General features: G+C 39.2%; 1 protein-coding gene across 2 annotated transcripts in view; it reads right to left on the bottom strand.

Annotated features, from left to right (window-relative positions):
* The window catches only part of LOC126564195 (pseudouridylate synthase RPUSD2-like), an 85922-nt gene that overhangs the window by 11005 nt on the left and 55750 nt on the right, over positions 1-19167 (bottom strand). Inside the window, exons 2-5 of one of the 2 annotated variants that reach the window (XM_050221164.1) lie at positions 13610-13699; positions 9527-9614; positions 9146-9368; positions 4091-4178 (exon numbers count right to left, since the gene is read on the bottom strand). In XM_050221164.1, the coding sequence (XP_050077121.1) occupies positions 4091-4178; positions 9146-9368; positions 9527-9614; positions 13610-13699 (489 nt within the window). Of the gene's footprint in view, positions 1-4090; positions 4179-7544; positions 7633-9145; positions 9369-9526; positions 9615-13609; positions 13700-19167 lie in introns of both variants that reach the window. The other variant, XM_050221163.1, reaches the window with a different exon arrangement.

The following is a 19167-nucleotide window of genomic DNA, read 5'->3' as shown; positions in this document are numbered from 1 at the left end:
AATTAGAAACACGCAAAGGGAAAAAACAGAATAAAAAACGACATTAGTTGGATTAGGTTTTGAATTATAACAGAAGGAACTCAAAACGTACTCATGTGTTTGATTTGATTTCAGTTGGTATATTATGTGGCTTTATTATAATATAATTGAAAAGCGACACATAGCTCTATTTTCTCATCTAATTAACTAGATTATCACAGCTAAGCTTTATGTTATTTACGCATAAAATGCATAGTGTTGTTACAAATCTTTAACAATTTCTTCTAACCAGAAAAAGGCAATTGCATCGTGGTAGTCCCATACTAAACAAGTGCTGCATTTTAACTCATTAAACTTACTAATTAGGTCAAATCTATCCGTACACGCAAACAAATGTCGGAGGCAAAGAAAAGTAATGGTTTGGGATTGGTTTTTATTTGCAAAAATTATGAGACACGAAACACCCATAAAAAATGTTAATGCAACCGGGTGCAGTGTCCAGTGCACCTGACAAAATACTAATGGCGTGAAAATTCCTTAGAGCAATCATAGTTCGGTAGAATCCTGTGGCATTCACACAACACAGCAACTGACTTTACGGGAAACGCTATCACGAGCATCGTTATCCGTTTTTACCATCCAGACAGTCCACAAGAGCAACTGCGTCCGTAGGGTTTCCCCATGCAGGTGAGGTGTTGTTGATGTGGCGTACGATTGTACTGTTCGTGTAACAAACCATTTCGCTTTTCGAACGAAGCCTTTTGCATCGGGTGTGTTGACTCAGAATGCTTCATTACCGTTGGGTTTCATTTGAGTGTAAAGACGATACATTCGCTGGACCTGCTATTCATACGAAATTGGAGCTAAATTATGATAGGGCAACAACATGCAACCACATATTTACTGCTTCATTTTGCTCAACTAGAAACAGACAAGACAGTAAGCTGATGCCGTGGATAGATCGGCTCTTTCTACGAGCAAACAGTGTGAGAATTGTTGAGTCACTAAATATCTGCAACGGGTGAGTGAGCAAGTTCGGGGAAAAGGTAACGATTAATTCTCTTGAACACAAAAGTTGAACTAATAATAAAAAAAAAACAAACCTGACTTGTAGACGCCATATTGCAATCGTTTACACGTGTATGTGTTTGATTCTTCATCATTGAAGTCATATTAAAGTCAACCCCTCTCGCCCTAAATTGGCACTGTGCTGCTTCGACTAATTTGCTAACTGGAAGATAAATTGCTGAATAGTCATTTTCTGAATTAAGCTCATCATTTTATCTATTCAATTGGCAGATAGCAAAGTTGCTGCTCAAAACTCAACATGAAAAACCGACAATTTCCTTTTCGAGCTATCACAACAAAAAAACAACATTTTATCTTCTGCTGAATCTCACTAATCGTTATAAATACTTTGCACATGTGTTCGTTTACAAGGCAAGCATTACAGGGCACCAAAGTATGTAATCATCGTTTGGGACAGTAATCCTATTAGCACCCTTTTTCTCAGGTCCTTAGAGTCAAAACCAACAAATCAAGCTGAAATTTGCCGGACACCGTTCTGTGCCGTTTGGTGGCCTCCATAAATCGACTAAAATTTATTGCTTGTCCCAAGGATACACCTACAAGTATCCAGCAAAATATACCGACCGCACGGCGGTTTGATACGCGAAATACAATCTCCGGCAGCGTGTGTGTGTGTGTGCAATAGCTTTAGCGAGGACGACTACAAAGTGATCCTAGGCGAAAAGTGATACCTTTCGCATTTAAATTTTCCCCATTATTGCTAGCGCGTACCTTGTGCGTGTACAAACGTGCCACCACGTACGGTTCGAGAGCACAAACGATACTGAAACGCTTCACCCCCAGTATCGTTATTTGTGCGAGAAGCTCATGGGATTGAATTTATTTTAACGCAAAAGTGCCCCCGCTGTAATGAATCCCAAAGTCTGGCTTATCGGTATCCAAACAAAAGGGATAATCTTCTTAATATGAAAAGAAAAACTGATGCAGGTTTAAGGATGTTTTTTATGGGTCCGCTGAGCATTAGAGAAGTCCCGTAGTGGATAGGGTATGGGGACTGGTTACGAGCGAAAAACAGGACACTAAGGGCTAACGATAAAAAGGGGCTACGATTTTTGTGCTACGTGCTGCTGATAAATATCTTCATGTTAATTACTGGCACAAAGAAAACTTGTCCCCAAACTGATAAGGGATAACAGCTAAGGAATGGAGTGCTTAGGATAAAATTAAGTTAATTTGTGTGATTTATTGCTAACGGTAAGTACATTATTGACCAAGTCCGAAGACTGAAGCGCTGCAGTTACTTTACATTTTGCACAGCTTAATGGATGTTCGTCTATTTTGCTGCCCTGAAAGGATTATCTGTTGTTTTATATTATCGGTTTGTTATAGTCAATAAATTACATCACCTGAGATGTCTTGCTTAGAGGCGAGATTGACAGAGGCTTTATTGAAAGTGGCAAAATTGGTTCCTTTACGAAAGCATTTCGTAAAGGAACAAGCGTTTATCAAAATACTATATACGGGACATCGCTTTTCTGCACCAGCTAAACAATGCTCACAATTTCCTTATGCGCTTCCTAAAATTGCCAGTTCAAACGCACCCATTTCCCAAACCACTTTTACGTAGAAATGATCGCTCTCAATAAAATGCGAACAAAATCATTAAACACCCCAAAACCGGATACAGCCTCTTCCATCGAGAGGAAACTTTTACACAGCTTTGCTTCGGATCCGTTTGACTGTCACAACTGGATTCGACTCGATTGCTACAGGCAAAGCAGTTGTGGTGCCTAACTTTTTCTAGCATTCCCATCATCACAACGCGCAAAACTCGACAGACAGTGTAAGCATCGATCCGATTGGTGAGGGTTCTTCAATTTGAAAAGATGCTTCCGTTACTCGCTCCTTGATAGCTCCGCATGCTATCCGCAGTGAATCGTTATGGAGCTACTAAAGGACTAACTTTTTTTTCCAAAACCTCTCCAACCCGCCGCTTTCAAATCTTACCGGCCTGTCTGGTGGGAAGAAAGTGGAACTCGAATGGATGGGCTCTAAATTTCACTTCGTTACCAAACACACACGCGTACACACACGGAAGATGTGAAATCGAAAACGAATAAAGATGAAAATTTATCTAAGAAGTAGGTCTCTGACAAAGCTCGCTCGAATGGTCGCCAAGGGAATGATTGGGCAAACGGCAATTCTTGGCCCGCGAAACTACCGGAGGTTTCGTACTGGGAAAACAATTTTCTTCTCACAACTGCTGGAACTAAAAGTGTTGCCAAGTGGATGATGATAGTGTACGGCAAGAAATAGCCGTAAAGTTGATAACATTCAATAATGTTGCGATGCTGCGTATATGGGACACATTTGGTGTGGTTGCGTGAGAACAAACTCTTTTATGACACATTACGATCTTTATTTCATCGTTTATTAATGCTTTAGAGTGTAGTGTACGTCTGTAGTTTCTTTGCCAAACTGTCTTATAAAACTAAGGTCGAATAAGCTTTTGGAGAGCATGCTTGACAATGTTAAAATGAGTTACTTAGCACTTAACGGTAGTGGTTAGTGTAAAAAGGTTCTTTTCACCCACTAGTTGCGCATGAAATATCATCAATTATGTGTTCTATATTAGTTAAACTCAGCTTTCAAGCGTGCATACCATAGATAATAGTAATAATTCTTGCAGGCCATTTGCCATCAAATGGTCAGTCTCAGGATGACTTTTTACAGAAAAATACTGCGACCAATTCCATTGGTTTTTTTTCTTCTGCTGGTAATGTTCGTCCGTGGCTGAAGAGTCATGAGACTTTCCCCTTGCTTGAGGAGTTCCGTAACATACAGATCCCAGCATCGTAATGTGGGCTTTCGAACAGTTGCCACCGCCGATCAATTGCTGTAATGCAGATTGCAGATCGGCGCAAAGTGTGCGACTTCAACCAAACAACACAGTGACTAAGGTGAACCGAAGACACACATAACAGGCGTTCGGGGGAGAAAAAGGCGTGAGGGTGGGAGGAGGTCGATAAACGCTCGCCAATCTTCGGGGCGCAGTGGTTTTCGGCACTACTACTTTACTCACCGGCAGCGAACATGGTTTGTCCAGCACTACGAGATCATTATCGACATAGATTATTTTTATTGAATGATCTAGCACGGGTGTCTCGTGTCTGTTGCGGCCGGGTACGAGCGAAACATAGTCAACATTAAGAAAAGACACACAGAACAGCGTCAAGGTGCCGATGAAGAGAGAGAGAGAGATACAAAAAGAGAGCATTTTCCGGATTGTTTCCGAACAACCGTGGTGGGATTTTAGCGCATCAGCAACCAGCATCCGGTGTTTAGGGTTGCGCAGGGAGCAGGGACGGCAGGTTCGCATGTGTGACGCGATTCATTAGCAACATGATGACGGCGGCGGTGGGGGGATCATTACCACGAGTCACAGAATCCGATCGGCGTCCAGGTGCAGCCACCGGTACACACGCACACATACACACCCGGGCAAAGTAATAGTTCAGTGTTACTACAAAATGGTCTTTGTATCATACAGCCACGTTTATAGCTGTCATTTGTTTTGTTTTGTTTTTTTTTTTGTTAAAGGCATTAATTATTATGCTACAGTTGGTGAGAGCTGTGTTGAAGGGGAAGATCATTTATGCATGGAGTCCGTGGACAGAGAAAAAAAAACCGCAACATTCTTATGATTATTTATAGTGCAATAACAGAAAGAAAAGGGAAGAAATGTATGATCCCGAGCAATATTATTCGTTTGCTAACTTGTACGTTCGTTCCTATTTTCTTTTCAAAAAGCTTTATTAAGCGTATCAATACCATTGAAGGGTCTTGCAGTATGGTTTAGTAGCATTCTTTCATTCTAACAAATCTATCAATTTTTCAAAAATATCAAAATTTTAAATCAAGCTTAGGCGTTTTCGTAGTTTATTAAAGTGCCCCGATTATAAGCACAATGTGAATGTCGCTGATATGGTGTTTACCTGTGTATCTGTATTGTGTAAAGATTTGTTTAAAAGTTGTTGGCAACGCCACAGTCACAATGAATCGTGCATTAAAGCAAAGGATTGCAAACGGATTATTGGTGTGGAGTATGAATTCAACGGCAACAGCATTGATATTGTTTAACCGTTTTCCTTCGTATGTTGAAAACGACCATGCGCCTCCAATATCAATGTCAAACGGTTTTGAGGAGCGTAACACTTTGTTAGTTAGTTTTTAGTACAAAAATCGTCATTATACACGAACACACACAAAATACACACATGAAAAATCACAAAAGCAACAACGAAAAAACCCCTTTTTCAATATTTTCAATTTATTGCTTAGTCGACGCATTGCAGGAATCACAAGGTGATGGTGTACGGCAGACAATCCTATTAAACCGTTCACTCACATACTGCTGCTCCACTCATATGGTGCGTCAGTCTTATCGCACATAATGGTGGAAAACAAAAACACAAATGGCATGTCACCTCAACGTACATGAGTCATTCGGTGGAAATCTTCATCTTCAAAAGCGAGTAAACAAACTTCAGACAAATAAGTATAAATCTTCTCTTCTCCCTCGGCACGAAGGCTGATAGTGAAACCACTTTGAACAAAGCAGTAATGCAGAGTTATTAAGTTTCTTTTTTTATGGGAAAACAGTCATTGATGGACTGAAAATCGCTGCTGAACGCAGGGAGAGTGATGGTAAATAACAAAAAAAAAAAGTCCAAAGCACATAAAGCTTACACTGATGACACTTTATGCTGTCCTCGGAGGATACAAAAAAAAAAAAAAATGCTCGCAGGATTGCGGTTCGAAGCGGTACACTTTTGTGCCATTTTCCATAACCCTCCCATATCCTTATCTCTTGTGACACATACACACAACAAAGCAGTGATTTTTATATTGATTTTACTCGATGTATGTTTAGTAAATGTTTGTGAGAGTTTATGTCTGATTCATGCACACACGCATAAGAATATCAAACGCATTGGCACACTGAAAATAAAAACCAACACGGATGTGATTTGCAATATATTATTAGATTAAACGTCAAATAAAATTGTTGACGTAGAGGCGACACATACATGGAAGGAGAGATTATAATTTTATCTTCCATTTCACTTCATATCTCCGTTCGGTATTTAACTTTTCCGGTGTATGATAACGCGATGAAATTGGTGTTTGGCGTAACTGTTATGCAAAAAGTTGTAATGTTCTTTTATTTTTGCCCCGGACAGTAAACGAATTGCACAATTTTGTACCGCTTGTGTGAACGATTTGCTGAAAATCTGGTCACAATTTAATTCATCCTAGCAACTTTAACAGAAATAAGCTTTCTACAAAAGAGGTTGCATTATTATACTTTAAAGCTCAAACCGCTGACAAAATAAAATATATTAACAATCATTCCCATTACAAATTGTTCGTCCAATCACGTACCTAAGAGCGTTTATTCCCTAGTGAAAAATATTTCGAAAGTAGAGATAACTCGCTAATACACAATAGGAATCGTTAGCAGTGATGGCTATTCCCCTACCGTCGTAGATTTCAAAATTAAACTGACAGTAACCGCTTCATTATTTTCTTTTTTCCGAAATCAACCAGCTCAGTTGATCCTCCGATACTTGGCGTTTCCTGAAGGAGAGTACCAAAGAACAGCTCAAAACGAAACTTTAATCCGTTCTTTGTGGAATGAAATCTAGTGATTGATTTAATAATATCTCTGAATGATCCATTTTTGTATTGTGTGACGCTAAAACGAAAACGAAGAGCGGTTTCTGCAAATATTGATGAAGTTACTAGCATTAATATAAATTTCGTAAATTTTAAGCTGTATTTAACGAGTTCAGTAAAGAACGCGAACAGGAAATATTCAACTTTAAAATGTATAAAATGTTATGTTTTTATTTCATCTAGTAAAATATAACGAAGAACAACAATGTAAGAATAATACTAACTAGCTAGCCTTTTCTTTGCTTCGCTGAAGCTCTTGGCAGTGCAAAATATTTGAAGACACAACAGTAGTGGAAGTTGAGTAACGAAATGTCAAATTTCATTTCAACACCTCATTTTTAACCACGCACAATACAATGTAAGCGTTTCTTTGTTCTTTTCAACATTTTATTTACGTCTCTTTTGCACTGCAAATTTCATCATTGAGTCATAGAAAACAATAACCTAAAAAAATCTATTCATCATCACTGAGCGCCTTAAATTTAATATTTCGTTTCAGGCCAAGTAGTTTCAGGAATAGAAATGCACATAAAGTTATTCTCCATAGGTAAAAAAAAGCATGAAACTCTCTTTCTCTCTTCCAAAGTACATTTAAACAACAAAACATTAGTTAATGAAAGTTTAAGTATGCAATATAAAGCCATTTTTGTAACAAGATTTACACGATAACTGTTAATCAAATCAAACATAAGCATGAGCATTTTAGTGTTATCAGCGTAACAAGCACTACGAATTAATGCAAAGAAGAAAACTATTCGAATGAAGTAAAGAAAATGGCGGTCATTTAAGCCACTTACTGGTATAGATGCCGGTTTGTTCACAACCACAATATCGTCGTCCATGTGCACTATTGTGATTGGCTGACTAGTTACTGGAACTTCATGTCTGGAAAATACAACACTCATATGTAGATGATTTTTGGTAAGGGTTTTTTTTGTTGGAAGTATAGTCAACAATGTATGAAATCAACTTATCAAGCGATACACAAAATAACACAAAGAGGAAAACATGTTGTTTGGCAAACAAAATCATATTTCAAACGTTAATCATCAACTGCCGGAGTAGATGTTTGATGCCGATGAAGTTTGTATTTGATTTTGATTAAATTATGTTGTGTGTAGTATTTCTAAAGAATGAAAGAAGAAAGTGCACGACGGGTTGGATAATTTTGTAAAGAAGTAACTTTTGAACAGAAATATAGTGACTTTAAGGATGTTTTGAAAGGTTATACAAATTTTCTTTGTAAGCTTAGCAAAAACAACTAACACACAGTAGTATGTATTAGTACAGCATCACCATAGAGAGGGTGAACAGAACTTTTGCTACGATTATCATAAAATGTTATGGATCTTTTTATAGTGGTAGGGAAAGTTACATCATAACGTTTTGACTGTCTTGTATAAATTCTCCTTATCTAGCACACAGCACTTTAAAGTTACTGATATGTTTTTTTTTTAAAGCGATAACTCATCCTGAATGTTTTATTCGATAAGAACGATTATACGTCGCACGAAGTTGATGCACTTTCTTCTTTCAGACAATGGGATGGCAAGATGATTAGGAACCGAAAGAACTCGAAGGAATGGCCAAAGCACAGGATAATGTAAAAGCATGAATGTAGATAGTATGTAGTGACAGTAAGGTATGTACGTTTATAGCATGTTTCGGGAATTCTACTGTCAATTAAAAGATTAAGTTGAAAAAAGGTATGCTTTTTGCAATACATATTTACAGATGAGTGCAAATTCATAACTTTGAGAGTATGTGTGTTCGTCGTTGATTTTCGCCTCGACGGAAAATCACATTGAATTATGATCGCTTTTTTTCCTATTCAACACAGTTAAACACATACTCTCGCCACATTATTTGTATCGAAATAATGTCTAGTTACTTTGCAATCAAGAGACTGAAAATTCGAGAATCAATGTTCTCTCCATCAAATGTTTTCAAGCACCTAACGAAAGAACGAACGGACATCTATTAACGAAAATATTTGCTCAATTTATGAGCCGTTTCAGCTGATATGATGTGGAAAAGTTTGTTACTTAAGTGAACTGTACATCTTGCTTTAAATTTATGGAAACGTGGAAACAGATTTCAAAACACAATGATAGAAGCATGATATTTCTTATTTAAAAAAGGTCTTATTTATACAATCATGATACAAAATCGATCACAGTTTACTTTAAACAAGGTTTGGAGTCTGATGGAAAGATGTATGCTTGGAGGGAGGAAATACAAAAACTGGATCTTTCATTTTCAAAGTAATGGGACACGAATCAACATATAAAATATGACAACATAAATTTAAGTTTTTAAACATAAGAATGTACTTTTAACAAATTATTATTTCATGTACGGTTTGTTTAACGGTTTGATAATTGAGTGATTGAATTACCTGTGTACGATGTTCGCTAGGAGATCGTTATGTTTTAACCTATAGTCAGTTGGCACTTTTTCGTAGTTCACGGTTAGAGTACCTGCCTTAATGCATCGTTCGTACTCCTCTGCTGGATGTGCTCGAAACTCTCTGGCAAACACGTCTAGAATTTTTTCACCAACCCAGCGGCCTTTGGTAAACGTTGTGAAAGTGAAATAGTAGGGATAAACCTTTCGCAGGCCTGTTAAAGAAATTAAATTACATATTAATGCACCATCGGAAATGAAAATTATTTTAATTTGCTTACGTGAAAAACCGATTAAAACCCAATTCAACTCATTTCTATTTCAACTTTTGGAAAAGTAATTTTTATTACAGTTGATGAATGCTTTCACTCACCATTTTCAATATAGTACGATGTTTCATGGTACCGTTCATCAGTGAAACCGGGTCGTTTTGCCTTTAGAGCCTTTGTTTCCAGCTTAGCCTACAAAAAGAAGGAAAAAAAAAACAATGAAAAACGATCAACATTTTTGCACGATACATCAAATATTGCTCTGCGCTAGAAGCATCGTGTCCTTCAAAGACAAATCGAATCTTTTAGTAACCCATTTTGAGTAAATGTTTACATATTAGTGTTTGTACTCGAGATGTTAAGGTCCACAGATATTGGATTCATTTTGATGCTTTTTTTTTCTTTTGCATTCTCAGAATGACAGCAATAGAGTTTGATAAAGGATGGCTCTAATCATACACCAATATTTCCTGGAGCGAAACGCTTTTATCGATATCTGCATTTGACAGGCCCTTCCTGATACTGGTCACCAGTGATTTCGGAACGTGGGACAGAGTAGCTCCTATTTATAGACAATGTCGTCCCCTGTCAGTGGTTTTAAATGAATTGTTCGTGATCAAACGATGTCAAATGGAAGGGACCAGAGTGAGTTCGGACAAGTTTGTAGGCAGGATATGGATGTTATTAATTACAATAATTACAGTGAGATACATGTTTCAATATCTGTCTTGATCTTTTTGTAGGTTGAACGAACAACATACAACAATAATGTCAAGATTTAATGGCAAACTGCAACAAGGGATAGACTGATACTTTATCCTTTCTCCGTATAGGATTCGTTACCAGTCGTCGTCTTGTGAAAAGCGTACTGCCTTCGGTGGACAGCATTAAAAAGGGTCTTTTTTTACATAAACTACAAAGCATAATTTTAGAATGTATGATTTGTTATTTTATGTAATGCAAACATTTGATATTCTACTACACAAAAATAATCAAATCCTGGGACGTGTACGGTAAACTCGTTCATATCTCCAGGCTTATAAACAAAACACAATGGAGTAATAACTTTGTTTATCATCGTCCTTTCCATACTAGAATGAAGAAGAAGAAAATGTGTAATGGTAAACCTGCATGCACTGCAACGCATGACAAAAAAAAAAAAAAAACAACACGATGCAGTGAAAGAATATTGTGAAACATGTCACGCTTCTTTTCCTGCACGACATAACTCGCACTGGAAAGTTTTCCTAGTTCGTATGCATGTCGGGCAAGACGCATCGCTTTGTAGTTGTGAAGAAAGCGGAATAGTTTGTTATGCAAAAATTATACTTGCTTTGAACGAGTTTCTTGCCGTGGAAGTTTATCCATAGCCGCCGGATGTAAACCACAGCCAACTACTAGGAAACTACAATGATAAACTCCTGCCCATGCTTTGCGAGTTTTTGTGCAAGCATATTCATTTCCCGGGTTTCCATCTGCTCGCCTGGAAACGAACCATACTTACATACGTTCATTATATTTGCACTTGCTATCCATACGGTATGGCGATGTTGCCAAACGGAGCAGCGTGCATTGTGCAAATGCTTGAGCTGGAAAATGTCCATCCAATTCGGTGTTGCAGTGCCTTCTGCCGAAACTGAGCCCATATGCTATTCTCCTGTATCACACGCCCGTTCAAAGCATTTCATTAGACATCGTTTTGGTGGAAAAACTTTCAGCTCAATATGCTTGTTTTTAGAATTAATTCACTTTTTCCTTGTATTTCACTTAGATCGTAATTCCAGCTAAAAAAGATGGACTTCATATCAATTCAAGGAAAACATGTAAACAAAAATTACAGCTCCCATTACAGACCTTTGTACGATTGTGTACTACAATTTGTGAGATGTAATGACATTTTTCAGACCACAATTCGAAAGGAGAGGTGGGAAGGGTTTAGTTAAAATTTTGCAACTGAAGGAATATCTGCACAAGTAACCATGCACACTAAACGAACACTTCATTTCAAGGACTTGACATTATTCGTTCAACTGTTACACATGCAGTATTAATTCACCTTTGTAGCACTGCTCCAAGCTCTAGATTTAGCTTCGATATTAGCATTAGATGCCTCTGTTTTTTTAAATTTATTTACCAGTATTGTACGTTACGTACTGTTGAAATCATAAACAGTTTAAAGGTGTTAGTGAAACCTCATTCCAAATATTTTCCAACGTTTATAATATATTTTCTCTCCGCTCCAGCTATTCGCTATTGTACGGGAAGAAATCAATATTACCACCAACAGACAAGTTGGCCTATCATTTAGCACACCAGAAGCACCAAGATTCTTCGGCTAATGCCATTTTTCCCGCCTTTTTTTTTCACTTCACATTCCACTCGGAAGGGGCAGTACTTTAATAAACCATTTGCAGTGTTTTTGCCCACGTTTTCCGTTTCGCAATCTTCCGCCGCCGCCGATGCGAAACCATATTTTCCCAAGCCAGACAACATTCATTGTTGTCATAAACAATAACCTTCCCCTAGATCGGGTGGGCCTTTTATTAGGCCCATCTCGGATCGGCGACGGCGAGGATATGGCCGGTCCGCCAGTCTTACACCACCAGCCGAACGAGCGATAAGGCCAACGTTTTTTCTTTGTTTGCCTGACTGTTGCTCGATGCCCATCGTATTGCCTGTTTTTTCCCTTCACATCTTTAGTATTTACGTCGATGACCGAACCCCCATCCGTTACGCGGGGGAAATTTGCATTCGGTTCGTTCTGGTTCTTTACAAAAAAAAAAAAAAGTCCGGGGGTGATTTTCCGCGACCGGTAGGAACGCACTCACACGCAGCATAGCGGCGCGCTGTCATACTTTTTCATTACAGCTTGTTTAATAACGCACACTGCTTCGCTGTAGTATAAATTAGCGTTTTCAATTTCATCCTTCGTAGCCGCACTGGCGATATTTACTTAATCACGCGCATCCTGCCAACGTTTGGGGTTTTGCATTCAACCGCGGCTAACCGCTTGGAATCGTGCGCGTTGAGCCTGGCTATAATTTAAAATATGCTTCTGGTTGAATTTCACGGTGGCCAGTACGACTCGGAAGTTCTTTTTCGTGAGCTTCCTGTTTTGGTTTTGCAGAAGAGCGTAAGAAAATTTATCACACCGGGAATTTTGTAAACATAAGATTCATTAACTAGTGAGAATGATGATAATAACAGACTAAATTGATTCTTTGGACTCTTTTTCTTCGTAGATCCTAAGTACAAGAGATGTTGGGCTGCCATTTTTAACTTCTTTGGCTTTAAATCGGTTAAGCTGATTCTGTGCGTCCGAAAGGCACAATCCGGATGAGACTTAAGACTTTAGTTAAATAGCAAACAATAGATGCCAGTTAGCCTTACACTTTCGTTTCGATAGTTAAATGATTTGAATACCGTTCGGTACAATCATAACGTTACGAAACGATTAGCAATAAAACCGTTCCTCGTACAGTAACTTGCTCCAACTGAAATGAAATTGAAAAAAAAAACTACAACAATAAAAATAAATCAACCACCAGCATCCCGTGAATGGTGGCACCCTTTTTTGGGGCTGGCGTCAAAAAACCAAGTACAACCATTATCTTGATTGCTGCTGCCGCACACATCCATCGCGTGATGATGGTGTTTAATTAAAACGTGATCCAATATCCGATACGTGACAAAACACGCTCGATCGTTAATCGATTTACAGCACGCACGACCCGCACAGTTTACCTGATGACGGGGATAAACCAATCGGGTTTGGTAGACACGGCAGATCGTCAACCGTGCATGTAAAACACTCGCCCACGGAACACGGTCTTTTCTTTTGATCTGGATCCAAAAACAAGCTCCAGGGAATAATTCAGCAAAGAGGCAGGTGTTGGCGAAAAGGAAAAAAAAAAAAAAGGTAACGATAACAGTACACGAATGAAGGACGCACTTGCTCGTGATCCGAAAAACTACTTTAGAATGTATTATTCGTTCAAGAAGCAGCAAACAAGCACATCATCGGATCGGACCAGCCGGATGGGGCGGTTCCCTTTATGGCCCACCGTTTGGATTGACGGTGACGCTTTAAAAAGTACACAAGAATATATCGCAAAAAACATACATACATACACACACATATAACACGATTCACATCTAAGCCGCAGCATCCTACGGTTTGTACGTACCTTTTTCAAATCCTTGACCGGTTCGCTTTCGTCCGCTTTTCGCTTCTCGGTTGAGACCAGTTTCGTTTTTTCCTTTTCCGTCATGATAATCTGCGTAATGGGAATGGTGAGTGTGAGTGCGAGCGAGAGTTGACGGGAACCGGAAGCGGCGGGAGTGATGATGGTACGGGTACGCGAATTAGATGGCCGGGGATGGGATTGGAGGCAAAAAAGAAAAACAAGAAAGAAAATGCAAAATTAATCAAAACGAAACTTGGGACAGTTTTTTTTTCTTCTCTGTGCTGTCGTTGCGTCGCGTAGCCCATTTCCCGAACTACGAACTCTTGTACCGATCCCGCTGCACGATGAACTGCGGATGGTTTATTGGGAGGGAAGCTTTACAAGACACGAATGGCTTTGACGACCAAAGCTATTGCAAGGCGAGCGGTGATTTTATTTTCAATTTTAAATATTTATATGTGGAAGTATCTCTATTGTGCTTACAAAATTGTTTTCCTCCTTACACAAGGGACAACAAAATTGAATGAATAAGCATTCAAAAGGAAAAGAATGTTTTGAAACACGGATCTTCCCTTTTTTTTGCTATAAAATATGCAAATTGCTATAATGTTGCACAAAGTATAAACTGTATCATCATACATTTGTTTTTTTCCTGCTCATCATAAATCTTCGCAAACATTCCAAGCAGGATGCGTGCAAAGAGAACCTTACTGTTCTACTGAACGCCAATTACCTTGCGAACATGTTTGTGTTATAACAAACGAACGTTTTCTTATCCCACGTGCATACAAATCGACTCCGACGAGCTCCCAAAACAAACTCTCAGCAAACTAGTTCAAAGTTATTCCACTGTACTCTTGAACGTTTCCAAAACGTGGCCACTGAATGCATCCTCAAAAAGGCTTGATTTAGTTAAAACAAGCGTTCTTCTTCCATCGCCCCATGCCAAAGCTTTCAATTATTCTGCCATTTTCCGGTTCTTTCCGACAACTATTTGCCGTCGAAAGACTTTCGACAGTATTTTTCCCACTATCTTTTGCACAGACACACACACACTGACACAAATAAAACGAACCGAACAAAATGAATGCAAGAATCAACTAGGAAAGGGAACGAAACGTAAGTCAAACAGCATCTCGATTGCAACACCCTTTCCCTTTTTGCAATAGGAGACTGGTTGGTTCTACGCGCGAAGAAAAGTTATTCTATACTGTTTGCCAGAGAAATAAGACGTTAGCTCCTTCCCAAAAATCCGTAACCGTAAGACCGAGGTGACTGTACCGAGCAGCTGGTCGAACAGGGAAGTTTGTTGACCGAAGGTATTAGGCCACCATAAGGTTCGGGTTAGGTAGTCCAAGATTTTTGACCGAAATGTGATTTGCCAATGGTGTTGGGAAAAGTGGAAGGGAGAAACTAAATTCTACCCATCCTTGCGCTTATTGCTGAACAAGATTGCGAAGAGCTTTTTTTTGGACAGAATTACTGGAAGATTAAATTAAGCACAAAACAGAGTAGATGGTTCATTCAGTGCAGACAAAAATATTAGTTTGTTGGTACAGATTATAGAATTATGGACAGAGTTGTTTTCAATAGTTGAATGACTGAATGCCATTGACAGCAGAGGGCTTAAAGGTGAGATATCTGCTGGAGCCAGAAGGTAGGAACCTCCCTTTATACCTAGCGGATGGCACTGCTTGGAAACTGCAACTATTGTCTATTTAATCCCTCATAAGAACAAAAATATGTAAGGCAATGGATTTAACATATTGTTTTATTTTATATCAACATAATTTTAATTCAGCCTAGTAGATGAATTATACGTATATTTAACATATTTCAACTTCCTTCCTTCGTGGCAAATAATAAATTGGTTGACCCATTTCAGCAAACAACGCATATCGCTGCCACGCAAATCAAACAATCAAGCAAATGGAGAGCGTTCTGCTCATAACCAGAAATCAAACTACTGCGAAGGGTTTAAGGTCACCTAGCGCTAAAACCCAAATTGCATATATGTTGTCATGTGCGAAACTATGCGGTTGCCGTTGCCGGTTGCCGTTTCATCAGCATTCGTTACCGTGACATTTTCGCTTGCAGCCATGAATAAGCTACCGCGACGTAATGCAAATTATCCCTCTACCTTGCTTACTGCGACTTCAGACTGACCACATTCTTCTGGCTGAATTCCATTTGACGATCGGTATCGATTTGAACAATGCTCTCATCTTGGATGCACCGATGTGCGGCCACAAAATGCAATTACGATACACAAATAGCATCATAATTTACGCTCACGATTATCAGCTCTCGACTATTTCTGGCTGATGATTGTGTGCCGTGATCGGGATTCTCATGTGCGACTGCTTTCGGGGAGCAGATTTAAGCAGCTTGATTAGTATTTGTGGTTTTGGGTAATAACTAGAACTTCCGAGACGCAACAGCACGTGGAGATACGTATATGTAAGCGACATTTCGAAAACATGAACAAGCTAAATTGTTCTGTAATATTCTTTTACTCTAAGGTAAATTTAATCTTTTTTCCAATAGCATAAAGTGGATTCCAAACTGTATCTTAGCAAAAATGCAAAACAAGCGGTATGTAAACCGAACAATATTCTAGTCGGCCTTCTATAGGTCACGCCGGCCTTCTAAAGCCTTACTAGAATTATTGGTGCCACGTAGTTGGATAATAAGTCCTCACTACGTTGGAACGATCCAGATGGGAGTTAAGCCCAGGCCCTGTAGTGTGAAGAATATCTAGTAATTAGTAAATTGATTCTTGGTTTGGAATATTCCTGTAATGATAAGAGTCTTTGTTCGGTAAATTTAGGGGTCAACTATGACCACGTTAGTTGTTGAAGCATCCGACGAAAGATAAGAATTTTAAGCAGCCAATAATTAAATCGCCATCTTCAAGATGAAACACCTGTAGTAAATAACACATAAACGTAGTTCTGCTTTTATTGAATTAGTTCACGAAGTATGGATTAGCTCGTGCTCAAACAAAAAAACTTCCAAGTAACGAGAACAAACAAATGAATGTAATTGAGCGACTGCAGTATTTAATACTTCACACAATACCAGACAAAAAAAAAAACACATCCACAAATAGACCAAAATGCGCAGGTTATGATTTGCTTTCGTGCCCCTTCTTCGTTCGATTCGCTTTATGCCAATGCAGTAGCAATCAAAAAATCGGCCTCCTTTTTGCGATGGCCAAGGAAACTAATTTATGACGAGGCAAATTTTATTGCTCCGTTGTCGCCACCACTCAAACACCGTTGGTGGCGTCGTTTACCCGTCCAACTTTGGATCCTGCGTGTATCCAGAAGGGCCCCCTCTCCTTAATGGAAAAAGCAGCCTGGCAGCTTAATGGTGAAAAAGCGATAAAAGTATTGATTTTTATTGTTTCAACGGCTCTCCGGCACTTGATTGACGTCGAAATTAGTACCTAAAACTTCAGGAGTCAATACCTATGACAACGGTAGCGGGCAGTGCATGAAGTGGAGTGCATGTTTGCCGAAATGGCTAAATACGTTTGACCCGAAAACAAACAACTTAGCAACGACTAATGCTAAGGGAAGGCGCGTTTGTGCTGGATAATAACAGCAATCGTTGTTGTTTGACGCAATTGTTGGAGTTCGTTCGTTTTTTTTCTTTGCTTACTGCCTTCTGCAAACTCAAACAGCAAACTAATGTATGCAAGCGAGTGTTATTGAAAAACAAACTTCTTTCTTAGCGCCCGATTTATACATCCAAAACATGCTAATGTGAACACTTTGATTGGTCCTGATAGTTTTAAATTCTACTTCCATTTCAGGTGTATTGCAGTACTCCTTCTGCCCTCTTTAAATGTCTCGAATAACCAACTTTGCGTCTAGCGAACTCTTAATCCACAAGGATTGGTTGCCAGTGAGGAAGTATTATTTTTGTTTCAACAAAACAGAGTACAAGCTAACTTTTTTTTAAACTCCATGCGAATGTTTCTATGACCTTTTTTTTTTGTTTCTTTGTGCTGATTTAGGATAAGCAAAAGTTTCAGTAACGGCGAAATCCGAGCTAGTTAAGAAAAGGAAAGCCTATCTCTGTGGTGGTGGTGCAGGATGTAGGATGGAACCAGCAGTCGGCAAGGGCTACAGAGCGACGTAAGATTTATGGAGCTATATTTTATGAAATTATAATTATGTAGACAGAGTCAGATAAACTTCCCACCAGTCCTTAGCTCTTAGTTGGTTCGGTAACCCCCCAGAGGAAAAGCACGAGCGAAGAGTTTCTTCAGGGACAATTCCTGTGCCTTGTATAAGGACGCCCTACGGTGAAGTAACACCTCGTCAGGCCAACGACTTCTTCATTCGTAAAAGTTGGCGCGGCGTGCCGTGACACTAATTTTGGCTGAGCAACCTTTTTTCATATGAATTTAAAGTTGTAATTAAATAACCGTCTATTGCACTTTGGTCAAACTCATTTTCCATTTCATGCATGATGAAACGATTGCACTGCAGGGTACAGAAAGCCAATCGAGAGGTCTGTCAGCTAAATGTCCGAATCTTTTTAGTGAAAATTCAAAGAAAATTCATTTTGTACAATTTTAACGAGGCTTTGTTAGTGGAAAATTTTTGGTAGTTGGTAAGGAGTATTCCTCAACATCATTCTTTGTTTAGTAACACTACACTCCACTGCTTAATGACAATCTAGAAATTGATATAATTCTTTTGTTGTTGTAATATGTCTAAATCATTGGGTTCCAACTAGCAAAAATGACTTTGTTCATTGGGTTCTGGCATTGGAATAGATTACAACGAACATGCTCTTCCTGAAGATGTGGAATAACGACAACTGCTAGGAATACGAATAAGTAATTGTGGAAAGCAAGATATTTCATGAAACCGCCTAATCCATGTTACTTTCTTTTGGGATTCATGACACAAAAATAGTTTGTTTATTCGCAGCCTAGGCTGGCATATCCGGTTGGGTCCTTCTTCGCCGGTGGCTCTTTTCAACCACCAGAAGCCTAGCATGCGCCCCAGAGCAAACAGTTAAAACACATGGGTGTCGCTATAGACACACACAAACGAGCACACGATCATCCAACACTGACATCCTTTGCTCCAGCTCTGACTACGTGCCTCAGTGCGCACTGGTGAGCAAATAGAGCAGTGCAGCGTGCACCGTACAATCGGCATGACCAGATTCACTCCTAGTATGAGGTGTGCCAGGGCGTTAAGAAGCAGCAAAATTCAATTTAAAATAAATTTAATTTCATTGTAAACTTCTAGGCCCCAAAAGGTGCAGCCATGACCTACGAGTTTGCTTGCTGATGTGTGTACTCTCTTGAGATGATAAGAAAGCGTAAGGAAAGCTTTGAATACCAGTGGTTTGAATAATGCTAAAGAAAGCCAAACATTTTGTTACACTTTCCTGCCGTTTCGTTGTCCTGAGCCGGCTGAGTCGTGTCAGTGCAAACAGCAGCATAACCGCCTGACACAGGATTCAATTGTACACACAAGGCACGGCGAAAGGGTGATGGAACACAGCCAGGCGTACGGTGTTGTGGCAAC

The sequence above is a fragment of the Anopheles maculipalpis genome, chromosome 3RL (genome assembly GCF_943734695.1).
Source record: "Anopheles maculipalpis chromosome 3RL, idAnoMacuDA_375_x, whole genome shotgun sequence".
Taxonomy (NCBI): Eukaryota; Metazoa; Arthropoda; class Insecta; order Diptera; family Culicidae; genus Anopheles; species Anopheles maculipalpis.
Note: the sequence above shows the minus strand (reverse complement) of the source record. Positions and strands in the feature narration are given on the sequence as shown.